At 37.6% G+C, this 21,789-nt stretch overlaps 1 protein-coding gene across 2 annotated transcripts in view; it reads right to left on the reverse strand.

Moving 5' to 3' along the window:
- Positions 1–21,789, reverse strand: part of BDP1 (BDP1 general transcription factor IIIB subunit) — a 54,203-nt gene that overhangs the window by 27,758 nt on the left and 4,656 nt on the right. For both annotated transcript variants that reach the window (XM_086866830.1, XM_086866829.1), the window contains exons 2-22: positions 21,232–21,784; positions 20,472–20,581; positions 19,452–19,511; positions 18,919–19,059; positions 17,916–18,049; positions 16,861–16,955; positions 16,216–16,270; positions 15,415–15,558; positions 13,531–13,815; positions 13,030–13,201; positions 11,872–12,028; positions 9,415–9,491; positions 7,260–7,404; positions 7,018–7,094; positions 6,286–6,445; positions 5,795–5,877; positions 4,412–4,643; positions 3,173–3,324; positions 2,302–2,515; positions 1,617–1,804; positions 875–1,046 (exon numbers count right to left, since the gene is read on the reverse strand). In XM_086866830.1, coding sequence (XP_086722956.1) covers positions 875–1,046; positions 1,617–1,804; positions 2,302–2,515; positions 3,173–3,324; positions 4,412–4,643; positions 5,795–5,877; positions 6,286–6,445; positions 7,018–7,094; positions 7,260–7,404; positions 9,415–9,491; positions 11,872–12,028; positions 13,030–13,201; positions 13,531–13,815; positions 15,415–15,558; positions 16,216–16,270; positions 16,861–16,955; positions 17,916–18,049; positions 18,919–19,059; positions 19,452–19,511; positions 20,472–20,581; positions 21,232–21,784 — 3,406 coding nt within the window. The remainder of the gene's footprint in view (positions 1–874; positions 1,047–1,616; positions 1,805–2,301; positions 2,516–3,172; positions 3,325–4,411; positions 4,644–5,794; positions 5,878–6,285; positions 6,446–7,017; positions 7,095–7,259; positions 7,405–9,414; positions 9,492–11,871; positions 12,029–13,029; positions 13,202–13,530; positions 13,816–15,414; positions 15,559–16,215; positions 16,271–16,860; positions 16,956–17,915; positions 18,050–18,918; positions 19,060–19,451; positions 19,512–20,471; positions 20,582–21,231; positions 21,785–21,789) is intronic.

A 21,789-nucleotide genomic window follows, 5' to 3' on the forward strand; every position in this document is an offset into this window, starting at 1 on the left:
TGACTGCCACTGAAAGGAGGTGAGATATGAATGCAGGACACAAGTATGTTTCTTATTCCTATAAGCACTCCAAATCATCAGTCACTCTCACAAAGTTTAGCTGTTTACTATTATTATTATTATTATTATTATTATTATTATTATTATTATTATTATTACTATTACTATTACTATTATTACTATTATTACTATTATTTAGCTGTTTATTATTTAATATTCCAAATCTACAAGTCTACACAAATATCCCTGCATCCATGACATGATTCATGTGCAACCCACAAAATGGTTATGAGGAACACATCCCACAGTAAATGGCTTTCAAGGATTTCCACACCTTTTACAGTCCCTAATGAAGTGTCTGTGGGAATCACAGTGTCAGTTACTCGTATGAAATAGAGGAGTATCAGGTACTGTAGTCATGCCAGTTAAAGCTTATTAAACTAAAAAAAAACCTTTTTTTTTTTTTTTTGTTTCATAAAAATAGGTGTCCTCTGCCTTCACTTGAGCCATTATACTAGATTGCTCAACACAGACTTGATTCATCCAAACAGGAAAGACAAAATAAGGAAAAACCCCTAACTTTTATGCATTTTTATTCTAGAGTTTGTATAAATGTGCATAACTTTTCCCTACCATGCAATCCAATCAACAGCAGATCCTTTGTAAATAAAGTAATTAATACTTCAAGTTGTAGACCTCACTGATTGCAGACCTACAATACCTTGGCTTACCAGGTTTTGGGAATTTTTTTTCATTTAATATATTGTCTCAGCTTCAGGCAATGCAACTGCAGTGTTTTCATTTAACTTCATAAAAATGAACACGCACTTCAAACGAACTTTGAAGGCAAAGCCTTACTCTTATTAAGGCTTACCATGACAGTATTGTCAAGCTCATCTTTTTGCTCTGCTTCAGGCTTTTTCTTCCTCTCATTTACTGGTATTTGTAACGCCTTCTTTCCAACAGCTCTTATCAAGTTTGGCTTGTATCTCTTGTTCCGTGCCAGCTGGACAGGTGGAAGAGGTGCTTGTTGATGTTCTTGAGTGCTGTTTTTGTCATCAATGCAAAATTAAGACAGAAAAAATCCAAAACTGAGTACAAACACATATTACAAACACAAACACAGGTCCATCAGTATTAAGTTCAAAAACACTGAGTTTTTAAGAAAAATCCTGTGAACTAAAAGTTCAGCTGAGTTTAAAATACAAACGACAAGTTCCAGCAAAAAGTTGGAAGCGCCAGTCTTCCAAATATTTCCAACAACAGAACTGACTAACTCATTGAAGGTATTAACTTACTCACTACTTGTTGCTATAAAACCAAAGCAATTTTCACATGGTTTCTCTGATAAGCAAACTCGTATTTCCCTGCTTACACGAAATGAACCCAGTCTTTCAGATGATGGAACAGTTATAAAGTGAATGCTCATTAATGTTATGCTTAGCATAGAAGTCGCTGAAATTGCAGTATCACTAGTGTTAAACTATGAGAATGGAAATTTCGTGCAGTATTTTGATTAGATTATGTTTGCCAGATGGCAATCCATTGGCACAGTGATTTCCTTGTAAAATTCTTTCATTGTTACAGTCAAGAATGAAAAGTAGCTAAGCCCTTACCCTGCAATAGCAGTAGAAATATTGTCTTGGCTAATTTCAGGTAGACAGAACTCGGGTTCACCATCCTCTGATCTTGAAAATGTTTTGGGGGACTTAAAACTTGGACTCTCAGAAACCTCCTGAGAGCAAAGTGACTTCTCCTTTCCCAAGGATTCTAGTGCATTTAAGACTTCACATTTTCCTGCTTTCTGAAAAATGTAAGCACAAGAACCAGAAAAAGCTGTAATAATGATAAACCAGAAGGAGATTTTATGATACCTATGAAGCTTGGTACTTACCACTCTGAAAAACTCAGTGGGTTTTTTGCACTCTCCTACAAAACTCCTCTGTAAATCATTTCCTAGTCTTTCCAGGACAAATACATATTTTTTTATTTAAGACAAAATAGCTTGAAATCTATATATCTTCTGTGCCTTCTCTTCTATTAAAACTTCTTCTTTCTTCCCTGTCAACTCTATAATGCCACCCTGGGTCAGAAAGACATCTGGACACATAAGATTTTCAGACATCCTTTTCTCCTCACATATGACCAAGTGAAAAGTACACAAGGTTTAACATAGAAAATTTCACCTTTTGAAAAAACTTGTTTCAAAAAGTTAACTTAGTATCTTTTTAAATCATCAGTATTTCGTTTCACATAACCAAAAGATCCAATATAACTAAAGGAAAAAGCCAAAAGCCTTACATCTGTGTCAGGAGGGATGCTACATTCACTATTGCACTGTGTTATATTTTCTTCCTTGTTGGTATCTTTCTGTGATGCACCTTTACTATTTACATCCAGAACTTCTTTTCTACTAGCTGTTCTTAAATTTGGCTTTGGTCTCTGGAATCGTGTCCTCAGCAGACGAGTTGATGATGCAAGAGTTTTCTCCTCTTTCTGCTGAGGATGAAATTCCCTACAAAAACAAGCAAAATAACAATCAAAGGCATGGGACAATATGGCATACCTGTATACAGTTCTCAGAACAATAACAACATTAGTGACATGAAAAAGATCGAATCAGAACATAGTGATCATCACCAAAAGCCTTTGTATCTTATAAATAGGTAAGCAGAGGTAAATTAACTGCCACGTCTACTTGAGACCTGGAAGACAAGTTGAGACATTTTAACATGACGTACACATTTTACAAATACCTTCCTCTAATCATGTTTAAAGCTACCCAACAGACTTGCAGAATACCTGTGATTGGACTATTCAAGACACTTGAATAGGAAACCAGACCCAGTACTCAAGGATTTATATAAGCTTACTGGGATGCACCAACATGGAGAAGACAATCACAGGGACATTCGAGCATTAGAAAGGTGCATTTTTTTGAAAAATAAGTCAATAGTCTAAAGATAAATGAACATCCAACAACATGTGAATTTAAAGCTTTCAAGCTCTTGGGGTTTTGTTAGTTAAAGTCTAGTATTGTCTTGATTAAATATGTCTTTTATATATACAAACTTGTTTGTGATGCTGGCGTTCAATGTAAAATGGTATAATACCTAGAGATACTGATAGCTTTGAACCATCCCTTCTCTCCTTTAAAGCGAAATAACCTTACCCAGTACTGGAATCTGAAACCTGTTTCGAGACATCTGACAATTCTTTTTCACTTTCATAGCTTTCTGCTTTTGAGGAGTTTTCTTGGAAACACTGTCTTTTATCTTCTAATGTCACACTGGATGGCTGATTGTTTTCATGAACTGTTAAATCCTAAAACGAATAAAAGTTCCACTCTGTTAAGATTAAATATTTGCTCAATCTCTCTTCAAGGAGAGCAGGAGGAAAATGAGAAAGTTTTAGTATTTTCTAGAGAAACACCAAGATTTCCCTTGCTTCTTGTGCATCCAACTAATATCAATGTCTACTATGAAAGTAAAAAGTTATTTTTCTACATATTTTCTCTTTTAAGTGGTTCATCTTCTGAGACATTTTTTTCTTTGCATTTCTCTTTTCAGATCTGGTATCACAATACGACAAAGTGAGATATATTCCATTTCCATGTATGCTGGTTTTGACTAGGGTAGAGTTAGCTTTTTCAGTGCCAGGTATGGGGCTGTGTTTTGGGTTTGTGCTGCACACAGGGTTGATAATACAGAGATGTTTTAACTATGGCTGAGCAGGGCTTACAGAGAGCCAAAGTATTTTCTGCTTTTCGTATTGCCAAGCTGGAGAGAAAGTTGCGGAAACATGGAAGGATGGGAGGGGACACAGCCAGGACAGGTGACCCAAACTGACCAAGGGGATATTCCATTTCCTGCTGACATGCAGCTCAGTACACAAACTGGGAGGGAATGGCTTTTGTCTTCTCAAGTAACTATTGATGTAAGTAAGTATGATGAAGCCCAGCTTTCCTGGAGATGGCTGGACGCTTGTTAATGAGTAGTAGTAGAAGAGTTTCCGGTTATGTGTTGCACATGAGCATAGCTTGTTTTCCCTATGAAACCTTAATTCCAGCATTCAGGGGTTTATCTCAGCCCCAGTTTTCTAGCTTTTATCCTTCCAGGTCTGTCTCCAGAGCTGCTGGTGGGGCAGTGAGCAAGCAAGTTGGTACTTGGCTGCTGTCTGGGGTTAAACCTGACACAATGGAAAACAGAACCCCAGTGTAAAAATGAGGAAATTTTATGACAGTTTACTTCACTCTGAAATAATAAAGAATTAGAAGAATAAAAAAGGGATAGCGTGCAAAGCCTATCCCTACAAACTATGTGGTATCTATGGTACTTAGGCCATTGTTACCAAGGCTTTTACTAAGGACGCAACAAAACAGCATGCATAAGTAACTGTTCAAGAAACTTACACTTAAGAGGCAGGGATCATTGTTTTCATCTTGGTGGTATGTGACACCTTTTTCTGCTTCTCCACCTTCAGTTGTCTCCTCTTCAGGATCTTTTCCATCTATCAGTTCTTTCTGCCTTCCAACAGCTCTTCCTAGATTTGGTTTTGGTCTCTGTATTCTACCTCTCTTTAGAGGCGTTTGATTCAACATGATCTGTCTGCCATCTTCTTTTAAACCAGCTGTTTCATTAGACCTGGAAAAACATGTATGGTCCATAACGTACATGCCACATCTGAAAGTGAGGGGTGACTTTAAGAAGTGATTTTTTTCCCCCCCTCTCTTTTAAACAGCTATTAACATACACTTACCTAAAATGTATTACTAGCTTCCTGAAAGAATAAAATTGGAAGTGTACCTACTGGGGACTGAGAGTTTAAACTTATGTTTGCCCTGTTATTTTCCTCTTCCCATTGGTGACAGGATACCACACTAGAGAGAGCTTTTTCTGATCCATAATGGACCTCTTTGTATTCCTACCTAGCCTAGAGGCAGATGGACCTAATTTAATAAAGAGATAAAAAAATATGCAAATATTCAGAGTTTTTCTTTAGTGTATTCAGAAAATACATAATCACTTTTTTATCTTACTATTGCAAAAATATCAGTAGTGCATTACTAGAACTGTCAGATTCTTCTACACCTTTCTACACTAAGTATCAAGTTACAGAGCAGGTTAATGAAAGAAATAACCAAAAATATTTTCCTGGCAGATTATTACACCCAGTTTATCTCTGTCTATCCTCTTCAATTATCTCCCTTCAAAAGTTTGAGATTTTGGTTTTTTTATTTCTGTTGTTGGTTTAGATTGTTTTGGGGATTTTTTTGTGGGGGAGTGTTCAGGAGAAAGTTGGCTTTTTTCACTTTTTATTCATTTCTTCCATAAAACATTATCCCTTTTACAGCTGCCACTTCACTGAAGAAAAAAGCAACACTTAATAAATATGTGCATTACATTGCCCACATACTGGACTTTCTCTTCCACTTACTTGACACCTATCACTCAAGTACATTTTAAGAATACTTACTCCCATTGTTTAAATACTTAACCACTGAAAAGTGTGCATTTTACTATTAAAAGTGAGTAGCTAAAGCTTGTCTTAGTTTTCAGCTCTTTTACACTTACTATGACTGACTTAAAATTTAGAAATACCACTTTAAAAATGAAAATACTTAATGTAGGTTTCATAAATTAATGAAGAATCCTGTTTTTGCCCTCAATTCCTGTACTGCAGAAGTTTCTTCAGAAACTTCAATAATTACTACACTACAAAATACTACCAGAAGTAACAAGAATGGTAAATTGCAGGACAGCAGCACTTATATTCTTATGTTTCTCATACTTACTGAGCCACTGCCTGTGGGATTTTGTCATCTTTTTCTGCAGCATCTTCACTGGTAACATCAGATCTATTACCTTGGTCATTATTCTGTACAGAAATAGAGTATTGTGAAATGAACTGTGTGACATTCATAAACATACAGCATCACCTAAGTGACCAAGTAACTGTTCATAAGAGGAGACAAAATAGATTGCTTAACGAACAATTACAGGGTAAATTTCACAACCAGGTGCAATAAAAACTAGAGCAAACACCTGAAGTTGTATTTGCTGCAGAACATGAAAGACTATTGATACCTACTGTTTGTGTAATAACTTCTCACCACAGCTGAGGTTACTAAGCAATACTACATTGTTACTGAAGGCAGATTAAGTAAGTGAGTAATTCCTGGTCATACTCAGGAGCAAAAAAGTAAAGAAAAAAAAAGATAACATTATTCATTCAGCAGCTTTTCAGCTAACACATTATCTTCAGTTATGTCACTTTATTGAATACCTTCTCAGTTTCCCCCTTAGGCTGTAGATGGGATATTTTATCATTTCCTGCATCTTTTCCAGGCTCTTCTTTCCTTCCAGGTGCTCTTGTAACATTTGGTTTAAATCTCTGTCGATATCCTCTAACTACTGTCTTTGCAATTGCAGTTTTTTCAGGCTCCCTGCATAAAGGATGCACAACAGTGACATTTACTCCATGATATTCATGCCTATCTAACCATACAATGCCTTGCACAGATTTCTTTACTGGAATTGTGTTGTCTTCAGAAAGATTTGCCCAAAGTTATTCAAGTTGCTTCACATAAGAAACAAGACTTTGTTTAGTCTTACAATGTGTGAAAACTCAATTTATCTATTTTAGAAAGAGATTAGAATTTGTCACACAGGAGAGGAACCCGACTAGATTGCATACCACAGCTGCTTCTGCAAACGCCAGAAGCAGAGCCATGACCTGATAACTGAGGCTGGGAGGAAAGCAAAGCCATAGTTATCACTCTCCCCGTCTCAAATTACAGGCACTGTTGGTACAATGCTTTCAGCAGCTTTCCAGAAAACAAGTACATACCTTCTATCTTTGTACCACCTGATATCATCCAAAAAATGCTAAAGTCGATTTTGAAATTTATATTACAGCTTCACAGTTACTGCTATCTTTTTCTAAGAGAACTATATGGAATAAATTAACAATTGTAGTCAGGTAATACCAGACTGGAAAAGTGATCTCAATACTTACTGAGATGCAGTATTCAAATCTCTGTTCTCTACTTCTGTGGCTTCATTTCTGTTTCTTCTACTGTCCTCTTCAGAGCACTGGAATTGAGGCAAGAAATATTAGTCTTTGACAAGTGTGAAGGCAGCATAGTAGTAGTTCCCAAAATGCTATTTCTAAGACTGTCACTGGCCTGCAGTATCCCCATTGAGCAAAAGAGATGCAGCATCAAGAACAACATAGTCAGTAACAGTCCTCTTTCTGACCTTTTCACCTGCATTTGCAAGGGTTTGAAGAGAAGTTTTGGCCTCCATTTTGTCTTGTGTTGCTGTCTCCCTCCTTCCAGATGATCGCACTAAATTGGGTTTAGGTCTTTGCAAGCGCCTTCTATCTGCTGACTTTTCAGTTTTCCTTAAGATATAAAGAAAGGTGGTATACATTATTACCAAAGAGAAACTTAAAGTCTTATATGGTTCAAGATGTACTTCAAGAGCATCACACACTGCATAAGTCAAGACACTGCATGCAGCAAGACAATCAACAAAAAAAAAAAGTTCTGATATTAAAAGACATGCTACAAAGTTATGAAAAGAGCAACAAGTAAACCTTAACAACTTTGCTGGCTTTCAGTGGAATCTACCTCAAAACACTTGGAAGAAGTATTTCCTGCTGTTAAATAAATAGGAATATTTCTTCTCCTAGGGATTCACAATTCATGTCAGTGTGATTAATTTTACATAAAAACAGTATAAATCTGCCCTATACTCAACGTTTTGCATCTGCCTTCTCTTATCCCCCCATCCCCTTTCAAAGCTATCTCAGTCATGGAAAACCAAACTTTTTTCAAAGATGTTGTCCTACTGCCAACATCTACATCTTACTGAAGAATGGGGTACATCTATCACTCTCTGTGTCCTTAACCATTGTGATGGCATGTCCTGGGATTCACACACTGACACAGCCCTACATCTTATCAATAACCTTCAGACTGGGAACTACTACCTTTTCTTATATTCTCATTAGAACAGGACAAATAAAGCTTTGACTGTCTTTATCATATTGACTGAGCTGCCCTTCAAAAAAGGGAAAGACAGAAGTATGAAAACCAACTTAGCATTAACTAATACCCCATGTCTAAATCACCTTTAAAAAATTGTATCATGAAATAAGTCGATCATGCAAAAATGGAAACCTTAGACACAGACTTCGTTAAGTACCTTTTCTCAACGTAAGAAACAGTCACCAAAATTAACTTCATAAAGGAATACAGATAAGACAGACATTTTGGAGTATCTTCTATCTTAGAAGCTGTCCTGGGGTGACTTTATGATGCTGGTATCCCCAGTCACCTGGTTTATGTTACATATTAAGTTCTGCACCTTTAAGACTGGCTCTGAGAGCAAAAAGGGGGGAAGAAGAAGCACACAGTGTGTGTTGAGGAAAAACATGACTCCCCTGTATCCTGTTCCTGGACTGTGGTGTCTGCAGCATGGACAGACAGCGGGAGAGAGCTTCTCTTTTATGGTTAGTTAGTTTTTGCTAGCTGAGGCAGAGGAGTTCCCTGGACTTTTTTTTTCCTTTTTTCTTGGATCTGTTCAAACCTGCTTTGGACTGAAAAACACCCAGACAAACCCCGGGAGCTCAGGCCTGTGGCACTATCTGGCACCGGAGGGACTGATAAGAACCTGAGCGAGCCAAGCTACACCACATGCAAAGGATTTTTCTTCCTGGATGTGCCATCTCATTGAACAGCGAGAGATCTATTATTAATATTTTATTATTTAGTATTATTCAATTTCTGTTAAATAAACAGGTTTTTTCCACTTCTCTCCAAGGAAACTTTTTTTTTTCCTGAACCAGTTATGGGGAGGGGCCGTTTGAATTATGCTTTTCGGGGGAAACCCCATTTGGAGGTTCTCTCCCAGATTTGCCCTAAACTAGGACAGAAGCTTGCAGCAAGTTCCAAGAGGAACAATTTCCAAATAGGAAAGAAGAAATACACCATACACATGATGTGTACAGCTAATAAGCTCTGATTGACAACTACAAATGTGAAGAAATTCAGTGAGGCCCTTACATTAAAAAAATAAAAATCAAATTTCACAGCCAAGCTTCACCCACAATATGTCAGAATTTCCTCATTCTCTTTCTCTTGCTGGTTGTAGAAAGACTAGGTTTTTTTTCTCAAAGTTTAGAAAAGTCTTTCACCCTATTCCCATCTACCATCTAGATCTTAGCTAATGCACTGCTAAGCTATTATTACTCAATAATCGAAACTTCTACCTAAAAGCTTCACTGAATATGGAAAACAAGTTATCACAATCTCCTGACTGGTTCAACCTCCTGTGATCAACTGGAATTAAACTGAGCAGATACAGGTTAAGTTCAAGTGCCACCACGAAGTAAATTAATTCTACTTACATGATTTCAGACTGTGAATTACCTTCTGCTGCACTCTGATTTCCAGCTGCTTTGTGTGAGTGATGTGTATCTTCATTCTGAGGAAGAAATATTGTAAAAAGAAACAATAAATTTAGATGGTCTTCTGCTGCAATGTAAAGAAAACAGAAACAAGAGTGCCACAGTGGTTTGAGAGTGGAAGGGTCTGCTAGAGGTGTTCTGGTCCAACCCCCATGATCAAGTGTAGTGGGTTAACTTGGGCCAGATGCCAAGCACCCACCAAAGCTTGCTCACTCACTCCTCTCACAGCGGGACAGACAAGAGGAAATTTAACACAGGGTTCACGGCTGGAGATAAGGAGCAGGAAAGAGATGACTCACTAAATATCATCACAGGCAAAACAGGCTCAACTTAGAAATACAAAATGAATGTATTACTAACAAATCAGAGTGGAGTAAGGAGAAATAAACCCTTAAAAACACTCTCCCCCACCCCTCCCTCCTTCCAGCTCTGCCTCCTACCCCAGCAGTGCAAGGAGACAGGGAGTGGGGACTGTGGTCAGTTTATCACCCACGGCTGCTCCCATTGCTCAGGGAGAGGAGTTGTTCTCCTGCTGCACCCTGGCATCCCTCCCACAGGAGACAGTTCTTCGTGAGCTTCTCTGACTTGGTTTCATCCCATGGGCACCAGCCCCCTCAAACTGCTGCGGTGAAGGTCACTCTTCCACAGGTGCAATCCTCCAAGGACAGGCTGCTCCAGCCTGGGAGCAGGGCCCCTCTCTCCATGGGTCTCCCATGGGGTCACAGCCTCTTCCAGGCATCCACCTGCTCCAGCATGGGCTCCTCCACGGGCTGTGGGTGGATCTCTGCATCCCCCGTGGATCCCAGGGGCTGCAGGGCACAGCTGCTTCACCATGGGCCGCACCAGGGGCTGCAGGGGAACCTCAGCTCCAGCACCTCCTGCCCCTCCTTCTCCACTGACCTTGGTATCTGCAGAGCTATTCTTCTCACATGTTTTCACTCTGCTCTCATTGCTATTACAACTGCACAACCCCTTTTTGTTTTGAAATCTTCTTAAATCTGTCATCACAGAGGCATTACCATCAGTTCTAACTGGCCCAGCCTTGGCCAGTGGCATGTCCATCTTTGGGGCTACCAGGGATTGGCTCTGCTGGGAATGGAAGAAGATTCCAGCAGCTTTTCACAGAAGCCACCCCTAGACCCTTGCTACCAAAACCAGGCAATGCAAAACCAATATATCAAGGCACCTGAAGCCGATTGTCCCGTACTGTGTCCAGACAGCTTTTGAAACTTGCCAAGCATGGAGACTCCACAGTCTCTCTGGGCCACCTGTGCCAGTGCTTGATAACGCCGACAGTGAAACAGGATTTTCTGGTGCTCAGAAGAAACCTCCTGTCTTGCATTGTTTACCCACTGTCTCTTTTCCTGTCACTGAGCACCCCTGGAAAGAGCCTGTCTCTGTCCTGTTTGCACCCTTGCCTTGGATTTTTGTGGAACTGCTGAAGAGATCCCCCTGAGCCTAATCTCCAGGCTGAACAGTTCCTGTGCTCCCTCAGGAGCTTTTGTCATAGCATGTTTCCACTCTTTCACCATCTGGGTGACCCTTTGAGGGGCTGTTTCTATTGTGCCCAGGTCTCTCCTACCAGGGAGCCCAGAACTGGTCAGTCCTCCAGGTGTGGCTCCATCAGTGCTGACCAAGGGGCAAGGATCACCTCCCTTGGCCTGCTGGCAGCACGTCTCCTTCTGCAGCCCAGGTCACCATTAGCTGTTCGTGCAGCCACAGCACCTTCATGGTTCATATTTGACTCGGAGATCACCAGGACAGCCAGGTTCTTTTCTGCAAAGCTGCTTTCCATCTGGGTGGCTTGCAGCATGTGTTGGTACCTAGGGCTGCTCCTCCCCTGGTGCAGGACTTTGCATCTCCCCCTGCTGAACTTCCTGAGGTTCCCATTAGCTCATTTCTCCGACCTCTACAGGTCCCTCTGGAGACCAGTGTAACCTTTGGGTGGTGTTTTAGCAATTCCTTCTAGATCTGGTTTATCTGTAGACTTGCTGAGGTTACACCCCACTCCATTATCTAGATCATCTGTGGAGCAGCAGAAACAACCCAATGCACATTCCACTCAAATCAGTTTCCAACACAGTGCCAGTAAGCATATGCCAGAAAAATCCTGCTCCAAGGCCTAGCTGTTCATTTTGAATAAACTGTTCAGCTATTTAAATTGTCTATGAGGTAAGTCAGACATGCACACACTTAGGTTAACAGACAGCCCATTAAGCCCAGGATAGTATTTCATATTTCAGTATGTATTTGGTGATGTTCATAGGCCTGTTGATTGTTTCCTACCTGGTGGTGAAAACATCACAAAAACAACCAAGAAAAGGCTTTGATTTACAAATCACTTTTAATGATCAGAGGCAAGACACTGAGAAGACCTACAAAAAAGCAAAATAGTACCTTTGATCCTGTAGTTTCTGCAGATTGTGTTTCCTTGCTTCTAATATTTGAAACTGGTAACTCTGGAATCTGGCTTTCCTGTGATGTATCATCTCTGATATCTCTGGATCTCAATTTGGCAGGTTCTGCTTCTAGTATATCATTGCTATCTTCAAGGCTGAAATAAATAACAGCATACAGTAACATTAGTGGACTTGCAGAAAAAAAAGCTCTGCTTACAGACAGAGGAAGCTGCAAAACAAGACTATTTTGACACCAAATAACTAGCCATGTTTCAGAGAAACTCATGAAGTTTTAGTAAAATTTGCAGACTGAGCTTTAAAACAACTTTTATACTTTTGTACTGCAAATATAAGATGATGTTAAAATCTCAACTGATTATTCTAGACTGACTGCTTTTAAGAAAATAAACTTAAACATGAACAACTGTATGCCAATGTTTTTTCCCCTCTGATCTTTTGTAACAATCTAGGTTGAGTCCAAAGGCAAGTAACTGTTCCTTCATACAATTCCAATTAACTATTAAAGAAAATTGAAGTTTCTGGGAATCTGTATAAAATAACAAACAACTACAATACATCTAAATACAACAAATTAACATACAAAACTCTGAAGCAGCTCTCACAGTATCATAATAATGTTTTAGATTTACCATTTTCATATATAACAAGTTTAATAAACAATCATTCACTTTCTTTTTGTAAAAGTATGCCCAAAACTGAACCCAAAAGCTTGCCTCTTAGCCAAATTCTGCATATATAAAATGGAAGTAACCTTTCTTTTCCACAAGAGTAATTTTATTACAGATAAGAACTCCAAGCATATAGCAACTCAGTTTAGCAACGTTATCAAGCAGTGCTTCAAGAGAAATATTAGAAGTTAGGATAAACAATGGTCTCCCAAAACACTCTTAAAAATGAAATAACTTTTGGATGTGACTTTGGTAATTATATACATTAATTTTATAAAGACAGATCATTAGGGCAGAGAATATTTTGAGTATATAAATCATAAACAACTTACTAAACCCCAGTGCAGTTCTTGGAAACCTACACATTCTGGGGCAGTTAAATGGTGGTAATCAGGAATAAATAGAACCAATATTAAAACTTCAAACTATTTTTTTGTTTTGCCTCAGCTTTTCATTATAAACATTACCTGCATAAATTGACAACACCTTCTCTCTCCATTTGGTTATTCTCTGGTGAACAGGACTCTGATCTCTCTTCTGTTACAGCAGTCTCATTTTGTTTTCCTTCAATAGCAGAATCCACTTCTTCTTCACATGTAGTATGACCATCACTGCTTGCATCATGTATCACTTTTTTCCCTAATCATTAATAAGAATTAAATCAGTTTGGACATTCTGAGAAACCTCTTAGAATTCCAGTATAATCAAATCCTGGCTGCAGTGAAGAATAATTAATATAAGACTAAAAATCCTTGTAGAAAAATCTAGAAGAAGAGAACTGTTCTCATCTAAAACAAAGAATGTTTAGATTTAGAATGAAAGCTGGTTTTAAAAGGCACTGTTCCACAAACTCCTACAAGACTGATCAGCAATATAACTCAACGACCAAATTCTGACTTTTAAGTTTGCAATGAGTATATATAAAATTTCTATTTGAACATTTGAAAGTGAGCATTTTGGCCTCTTACTTTTATTAGAAGACTTCCCTTCTTCAGCAGTTTTTGAAGGAACAGGCATTTCTTCTGGAATATTCTCCGCTTCCTGTTCAAGATCATCTTTTCTCTTCTTCTTTCTCTTCTTTTTTGCTAATGCTGGTTCTAATGCAACCTGCTCTTCTGCCTGTTCAGAAATGCCCAAAGATTCCTCATTTTCTTTCTCAGCTGTCACACCATCTACTTCTGTTTCTGCATCAGAAATTCCAGCTTCTTGAAGTTCATCTTGATCATTAGCAGTATCTGTGCTGGCAGCTTTTGCTATCAAGACAGTATGTCCCTTTGTTAATAGACTGGTGGAGTACTAGGAGCCACAATCAGCAAAGGCATTTCTACTAAAAACTTTTGTGTACTCATGTTCCACTGCCAATATGCTGAAGTGTATGAGCCCAATGGGGAACGTCAGTCAATGACATTAAGAAAAGCTTCAGCACTGATTAACTTCAGCATTTCACACAAAACACATTCTGTATGTGGGACAACACTTCACCAGGGGAAAGTCAATATGGGATGTAAAGCCATTTTAGTAAATGTTACTCTGTGCCTGTGCTTTTTTGCGGTTTATACAGTCACATTTGGATGCAGGGAAAACAGACATTGCTATTCCTATACGGAATTTTTGTATGTATGCAGAAATTGGTGATGATGGTTACAGAATGTATGCCATACAAAAGCAATCTTTCATCAAGAAATGTATAACAGTTCACCATTCTAGCTTACATAAGAAAGCTGAAATATTATCTATCTAGTAATTAACAAGTTATTTTCTCAGTTTTATAAATTTCTAAAATTTTTCTCCCCCCTACATTAAGGACATTTTGTCTTGATCCTGTATTTAATCACAAAGAACCTTTCCTTTCCTTTTTTAGTTGTCTTAATTGAACTTGTTTCCTTGTAATTAAGAAGTCCAAAATGCAAGAGAAGTAGATAAGTGTAGTCACATAGCTTTACGCATGACATACCTTTAATCTACCACTAAAGTGTAGAAACAAGGTTTCTCTACATGGTTTTAGGTCCTAATATATGGGATATTTTACTTAATCAAATCCAAAACCAAGGCTATAGAAAAGCAGCAACTATTTCAATTTTAAGAGATGTTGCTTCCTAGCTAGCATCCCCTTCGAAAAGATGTTCACTTGTGTGTTTCACAATACCACTTACAAAAGAATGGGTCCTTATGGAACAAACAAGTTTGGAACCACTTACAAAAGAATGGGTCCTTGTGGAACACCACAGAATAGGCAAGAAATGTATAAAATAGTGTTAGTATAACTGTTTTTATTTAAAGTACTTCTTTCAAAGGTCCTTTCTCAGGTACTGAGGTAGTAAGACACAGTGGTGATTAACAGTAATTAAACGTAATCTTCATTTTGAAGAGATCAGAAAGATAAAACAACTTTTACATGATTCCCTGAAAAGAATCATATGCCTCAGACTCAGGAAGTTAAACTACTATTAAAGGTGAAACAGAACCCTTAAAAGAAGGGGATTCTAAATGCAAGAAAGCTTTCAACACAGGAGAGTTTGCCAAAAATACAATTTTGGCCCAAAAATTATACAACTGAATTCATTAGCAGCACATGGAGATACTTACCAACTGGTGAGTTAGAATATCAGTGCTTCAGAATGTGGAAGAGCAGCTTTTTCACCATGGTATCATGTTTCTGCTCTGTTACTAATTATTACTATCCTGTACATCAGTAACCTATACCTGAAAAAGTCATACTATGAAGCTAAGATTTTCTAGTCCTGTCCACAACAGGGAAGGAAAATGTGATGCTGTATGTGATTTTTCCTCTGCTAGCAACACATTACTGATCACTGCTCTGTAATGCCATCTCAAATACTCTTTCAAAGTACCTTTTGACTTCTTCTGTGGCCTTGGAGACGTTTTTTCTTTTGGCCTCTGGCTTTTAACAGTCTTTTGCTTCCTCTTTTCCTCATCTGCTAAGACCTTCTCAAGCAGCTGGGCAAAGAATTCAAAATCAAAGGGTCGCTTTTCTTCTATCAGATTAAAGCAAAGAAATAAAACATATTTCAAAGCTGATTATTTTTTCAAGTTTCATCTTTGTAAAATAATCAGTAATACATGATATAATATTAAAGAGCAAAGGTTAAACAGAGAGTTCTTGAAAGCATTTTCTGTATCACTTGAGCAGGGGCTGAAGTTGACATAAAGGTGACTGGATTACAGTAGTTTGTTTTCAAAAAGCACGTTATAAAACTAGGTAGCTGAGAAAACTTAAGAACTGACAAACACATAAACTGTACCACAGTACCAAAAAATGTATTAATATGCTACTGTAGGACATATGTACCCCATTCAACTAAAAAAAAAGTCTCTAAGGAGTCTCAAAGCAGTTTATAATAAATGTGCTAGAAATTCCCATTAATAAGAAGAATTATCTTCAACTGAATATACAGAAAAAAGTTGGTATTAATCTAATTTAACAGATATCTAGAAAAGATAGAAAACAAATCTAACGATAATTATTGTGAACTATACTTGTCATGAAAACTTCAGATTCCACAGTTTCTGGATTCATCTATGAGCAAAAACTTTCTTCTAAGTAATTCAAACAAGACAAAGTCCAGAAATTACCATGAAAATAGATGGCTACCATTTAATGACTCATTGTAGGGTAGGGAATAATTACTTACTGAAAGCTTTGTCTATTCTCCATGCATTAGCCTTTTCCTCACGTTTGAACTTGTTCTAAAATAAAATGCACAGTTGTGTTTATCATTAAGCACGAAATGCAACAATATGTTGTACAAAATTGCAGCTCAAGCTAAGCCTTCAGTGCAACAAAACAACTAAACTTGTTAAAAATCACATGCATAGCCACAGAACACAAGTTTGTGATTAATTTTTAAATATAAAATCTGTTACAATAGCTATCACCAGCTTCACTTTTTTATTATTTTCTACACCTTTTCCTGACTTTTAATCTGAGCAAGACTTGAAATATCAAAGACTTTCCCAGCTGTGTACAACAAAAGCAGTAACACAGAAGCTCCTCACCAAACAGCCATTTAGGTGCATCAGCATTCTTTAACTAAAAACAAAGTGTGTTTAAGCATGCTACATTTACTAGATGCATTCACTGAAATTCAACCAGCATTTTAATGTTTCAGACAATCTTTTGAAAGGTACTTCTGAAGGTATGAGAAAACAAGTACTACTGTGAAGAAAACTCGCACCAAAATTATCAACTCTCATTGAGGAAGCACAGGAACGCAAGTAAGAAAAAGAAAAGTAAAATCAGATGTTTAATGGCTTTATTGAGTGCTTTAATTTTTTACCTTAATTTCTGCTCTGGCTCTGTGAGGAAACAGCCGCCCAATCAAGGAGAAGTCAGTTCCTACCATACTGATAGCTAAAAAGAACATGTCTGTTTCTAGAAGGAAAAAAAAAAGAAAAAATTATACACACTTAAATATTTACTAAACCAACCTTCTTGCTGTCAGAAGTAAAAACACCTTGCAAACTCAATGTCGTAAGATCAGTAACTTTGAGGATATCTACTATAGCTGCAAATCCAGGTGAGTATATATGGAGTATACCTGTTATTTTACCTAAGTCCCTCTAAAAACATTTGCTGAATGAACTATCAACAGAAAAAATCATTTAATCTATTAGAAAACTGCAGAATGTGAAGTGTGCTTTCTAAAGCTAGTAAATCAAAACTAACCAATTCCAAATTACTATGTCCATTTTATTATGAACACAAACACAAACAAAAGAAAAGCATCATGTAAATCTACAGTCTCCATTAGTAACAGGAAGGGAGTGAATTCCAAAGAGAGCACAGTGAATTTTGAAGCTCTTTTTTCTATCTATAGCTATAAAAGGTAATTTTCAATTGTAAAAAGTCTTGCACAGTAAGCCTAGAGATAACAGTCAATTCACAACAAGAGTAATGAAGAACCCAACCCACCCACCCACAAGAACACAGCTGTCCACACAGAGGTTCCTTATACAATCTATTCCTTCCCATGCTGGAAGAATACTAGTACTAGTTAAGTACCATGTAGAACTCAAATACCTGTAAATCAGAATCCAAAATTATGCTCTTGGTAAAGCAGACTAGCATTTCCTCAGCATCTAAACATCCATGGCAGAGAAAAAGCACGGGTAGCCTGCATATTAAAAGGCACTAGGTTCTCTAAAAATGTTCATTTTCACAGTAAATACAACATCTCTGCTTGTTTCAAGAGTGAAGAATTGAGATGATACGAGATGACATGTAAGCAGATCCATTTAGTCCACCGGGGATAAAAAGTGTCAAGTATAAAGCTCTGGTGAAAACTAGGACTTCTCTGCAGACTCAAAAACTTGAAGCCAAAAATATACTCACCTTTATTTGACCATGGTTTTGTGTAAAAACTTTTCCTGAAGCTAGAATATGTAGTTGTAGAGCCACGCTCAAAGATAGGATCATTTTCTTCTACAACACATGGACCTTTTGTTCTTAGAACTTCTACAGTTAAGCTGGGAAAGAAAACACACACGACGACTCACCTCAAAATATTGCTAAAAAAAACATAGTAGACATTTATAATAGACAGCTTTTCAAATTTTTTTCCACAAGTGAGCATTTCTACTGTGTAATTAATTTTAATAATTACACTAACATGTACTTTAATGGGAGAATACAGCAAGAAAATACTATTCACCCTCTGTGAGTAAATTTGCTTTTTCTGTTTTATAAGATATAATACAGACAGACATAATTAAGTAGCTTTAAAAAAATAAACAACAATGTTTTAACATTTGAGAAATCTATCTTGTAAAACCATATATCTCAATCATATATCTCAATATCCTTCTACAGTAATTTCAAATTCTTTTACCAAGACCTTTTTATCCTTAAACCTTGGCCTAAATCTCCTATCAATACCTTTGGGGAACTCAGAAATTTGATCATCTACTTTTTAAATGTCATACTCTAAGCAAAGTCACTGAAAACACTGACAGAAGAATAAAGCAGCAGCAGGCAAGATGCAAAGCCAGAGCAAATTATACTGATAATCAAATAATAGTAAGCATGTTAACTAAGAGAAGGAAAACCAGAAGACATCTGGAAGTTTGACAAATCTTCAGTATTTATTCACAGTACTAAAATGATCTTCCTATCTACCTCTTTCCCCAAAAACATTTCTCATAAAGTATGTCACTACAGAGATGCAGATTACTGCTGCTTGTATTTTTGCCACATCCTTGCACTGTTTCCTAGGTCAGCATATCTCAACCCTCAAAACATAAATACACTCATACTCATCCCAGTCCAAAATGGTCCGCTATTTACAAACTGAGCTGCAATGCAGAACTGTCCATGAGTCAGACACAGAATATGTCACCTTTCTTCATCCAGAATGATTGAGCCATCTTCTGCCACTTTCACACGAGGAACAAGAAGTGGGCCATCCTGATTCTCTTCCCCATTCTCTTCTTCTTCCTCCTCCTCTTCTTCATGATCAGGAGTACTTTTCTCTCCCTGTCTACAATTTTTAAGACAGCAAACAAAAATACTGTTATGTGTTTTGAATTGCTTCTCAGTCAGACTTTAAACAATTTGATGAACTACCCAGCAATGCAACACACCAAGAAATCAGTGAATACGTGAACTGTGAAGCCTGCATTTCATTCTACTGTAGAATGGAAATATGCAAAACTTAACATTGAAAGCAGAACATTCTTTAACCACCCTACTTGACCAAATTACACTTTTTATAAATTAGGCTATGATACAGAAACAGTAAAAATATATACCTACATTGTTAGTATTATCAGTTGTAGATAACACTAAAACAGTAACCTAGTATTATCACAGAAATGCAGGTATTTTTTACACCTGAAAACTTTTTGACTATACTATACCATCAAGACTTACTCTTTCATTTGACTCAGTGTAGAACTTTTTTCTGTTCTCTTCTCTTCTACCAATGAAGACCTAGAATGTCATAAAAAGCTAGAGATGATTGTTTGTACAGACACATTTCTGTTTTTCTCCATGCAACTGCCTTTTAGTGGACAATGGACAAAAAAAACCAAAGCTTTTTCCTTTTTTAAATTCTTTGTATCACCTCTAGATTGAGCTACACAACCACCACTGCTTAGTAAATTTTGCCCTTTTTTTGTACAAACAAGGACAAAAAGAGATATTCTAAGCAGAAATCCATTGTAATGATAAGAGGGAATGTGAGACCATCTTCACCTCCTTAGGGACTATGCAGTGTAAAAGAAAAAATAAGGAAAGTGATAAATAAAACACACAGGCACACAAACATTAACAAGCACGTGATAACAGACAATACCAGAAAACTCATTTAATACTGAAAGAACTTCTATTCATGTGATTGCTTTTGGTAGTTGCAGGATAAAGGTCCTGCTCTGCTCTGTCTGTAGCAGTCTGTGCAGCCAGCTATATTAGTGCTCCCTGTATGCACCTCAGCCTTCCTACTGGTGAAACATGTCAGTGGAGCAGCAGCAGCTACATTCATCCACATGGAATGAAAAGACCTCAAGAGTCTTACAGTGCATTTTGCACTTCAGCACCTAGAAGGAGAAATGCTTAGCTTCCTCAGTTCACTGGATCTGGTGGGCAATTATAACAACCCTAACAGCCACAACTAAAAATTTCATAGGAGGCAGTTGGAAAAAAAAAATAAATTCTGCTATTATGTATCTCTGCAGAGCTAAATCAACACTACAGACAGATCCATGTTTGTGTATTTCAGCAAGTACACTAAGCTCCATTGTCACTTCTGTACTAGAATTAAGCAGACATGAAAACTAGAAAGCTTTTGTTGCATTGCAGCAATACTGTATCTGTGCTAATACTCCATATTTAAGTATTATAGAGGTTGAAAAGTAATTTAACCTAAGGAGAGAGAAAAAAAGTCATACTTACTTCATAGGATTGTTTTCTGGCAGATAGTATATTAAGTCTCTCATGGTCATTTTAGAACGATCTGGTGGAAAACGTCCTTCGATTACTGGAGGCCTATGTTTCAACTTCTTCTGTATAAACAGAAATGAAACAAAAGAAAACAACAAACATTTAGATTCATCCTAGAAGTATTTTGTATTTCACAAATTATTATTACTTTTGTTTAATTTTGTTGTTGATACATGCACACACATACCACCCCCAAGAACCAAAGCAAGATTATCTTAAAAATGTCCCGTTCTAAGAGAGGGCATGACAGACACTTTAGCAACTTACCCTTTCAGAGACATTCAGTACCTGGCACAAATATGTTAAAAGTTATTCAAAATTACAGAACTCTGACAATGATCAACTTTAAAAAATATGAGACACTCCAAATCCTAGCTCCTTGCAGCACACTTCCCTGCTGTATAACAAACTGTGAAACTTTGTAAATTGGAATGTTGACTATAAAATAAAACCAGGTGTCATGTAAAAAAGACTTGTGATCTAATCAAATAAAGAGATAGGCAATTCCTTGTAAAATCTGTATTATTAGGGAATAAAGTGCTGCTACAGCTTATAAACAAAATGAACACATAGAGTTACGAGGTATGACAGACTACTAGCAGTAAGCAGCAGACGATCATCAAAAAACTTTACAGCAATAAGATAACATCCACAGGATGAATCACATGTCTTGCCCTTCACCTGTAAGCACTGCTCAACACAGAGGCCTTACCATTCGCTCTTTCTTCAGCTCTTCTTTAAGCATTTCTCTTAATTTCCGAGCTTTGAGGATCCTTTCATGGTCAGAACACACTCGTCTGACTTTCTCGGGGGAAGGTTTCACAGGTTGCTTCTCCTCCTGTGTTCGTGATCTTTCCTGTGTTGGTCTCTCCTTGAGAGGAGAGGGTATATTCTTCTGAAAGCTATCATCATTTTTTGGAGCAGCTACACCAACAGCTTGTTCTTTGTTCACAGATTTTTTTAGTGGTGAAAACTGTGGCACTTGTGGCACAGGTGTTTTCTTCTCAGGAAGCATGGGAGACTTTACAGAGCTTTCAACATTACTCTTTTCTGATGGGGAGGGATCTTTCTGAAGTGAAGTACTGCCATCAGAAGCCTGTGATGTTCGCCTCTGTGGTTTTGGTGCAGAACGTTGAGCAGACAATGGTCCAGCTCTGGGTTTGACAAGATTTGGCATGGTGGATATACGTTTTCTTCTCTGTGTAAGCATCTCTGCAGGTTTACTAGCTTCCCCAGCGTCACTGGTATTATCCGCCTTGCCATCACTGGA

Source organism: Cyanistes caeruleus, chromosome Z, assembly GCF_971803275.1.
Source record: "Cyanistes caeruleus chromosome Z, bCyaCae1.hap1.1, whole genome shotgun sequence".
NCBI lineage: Eukaryota > Metazoa > Chordata > Aves > Passeriformes > Paridae > Cyanistes > Cyanistes caeruleus.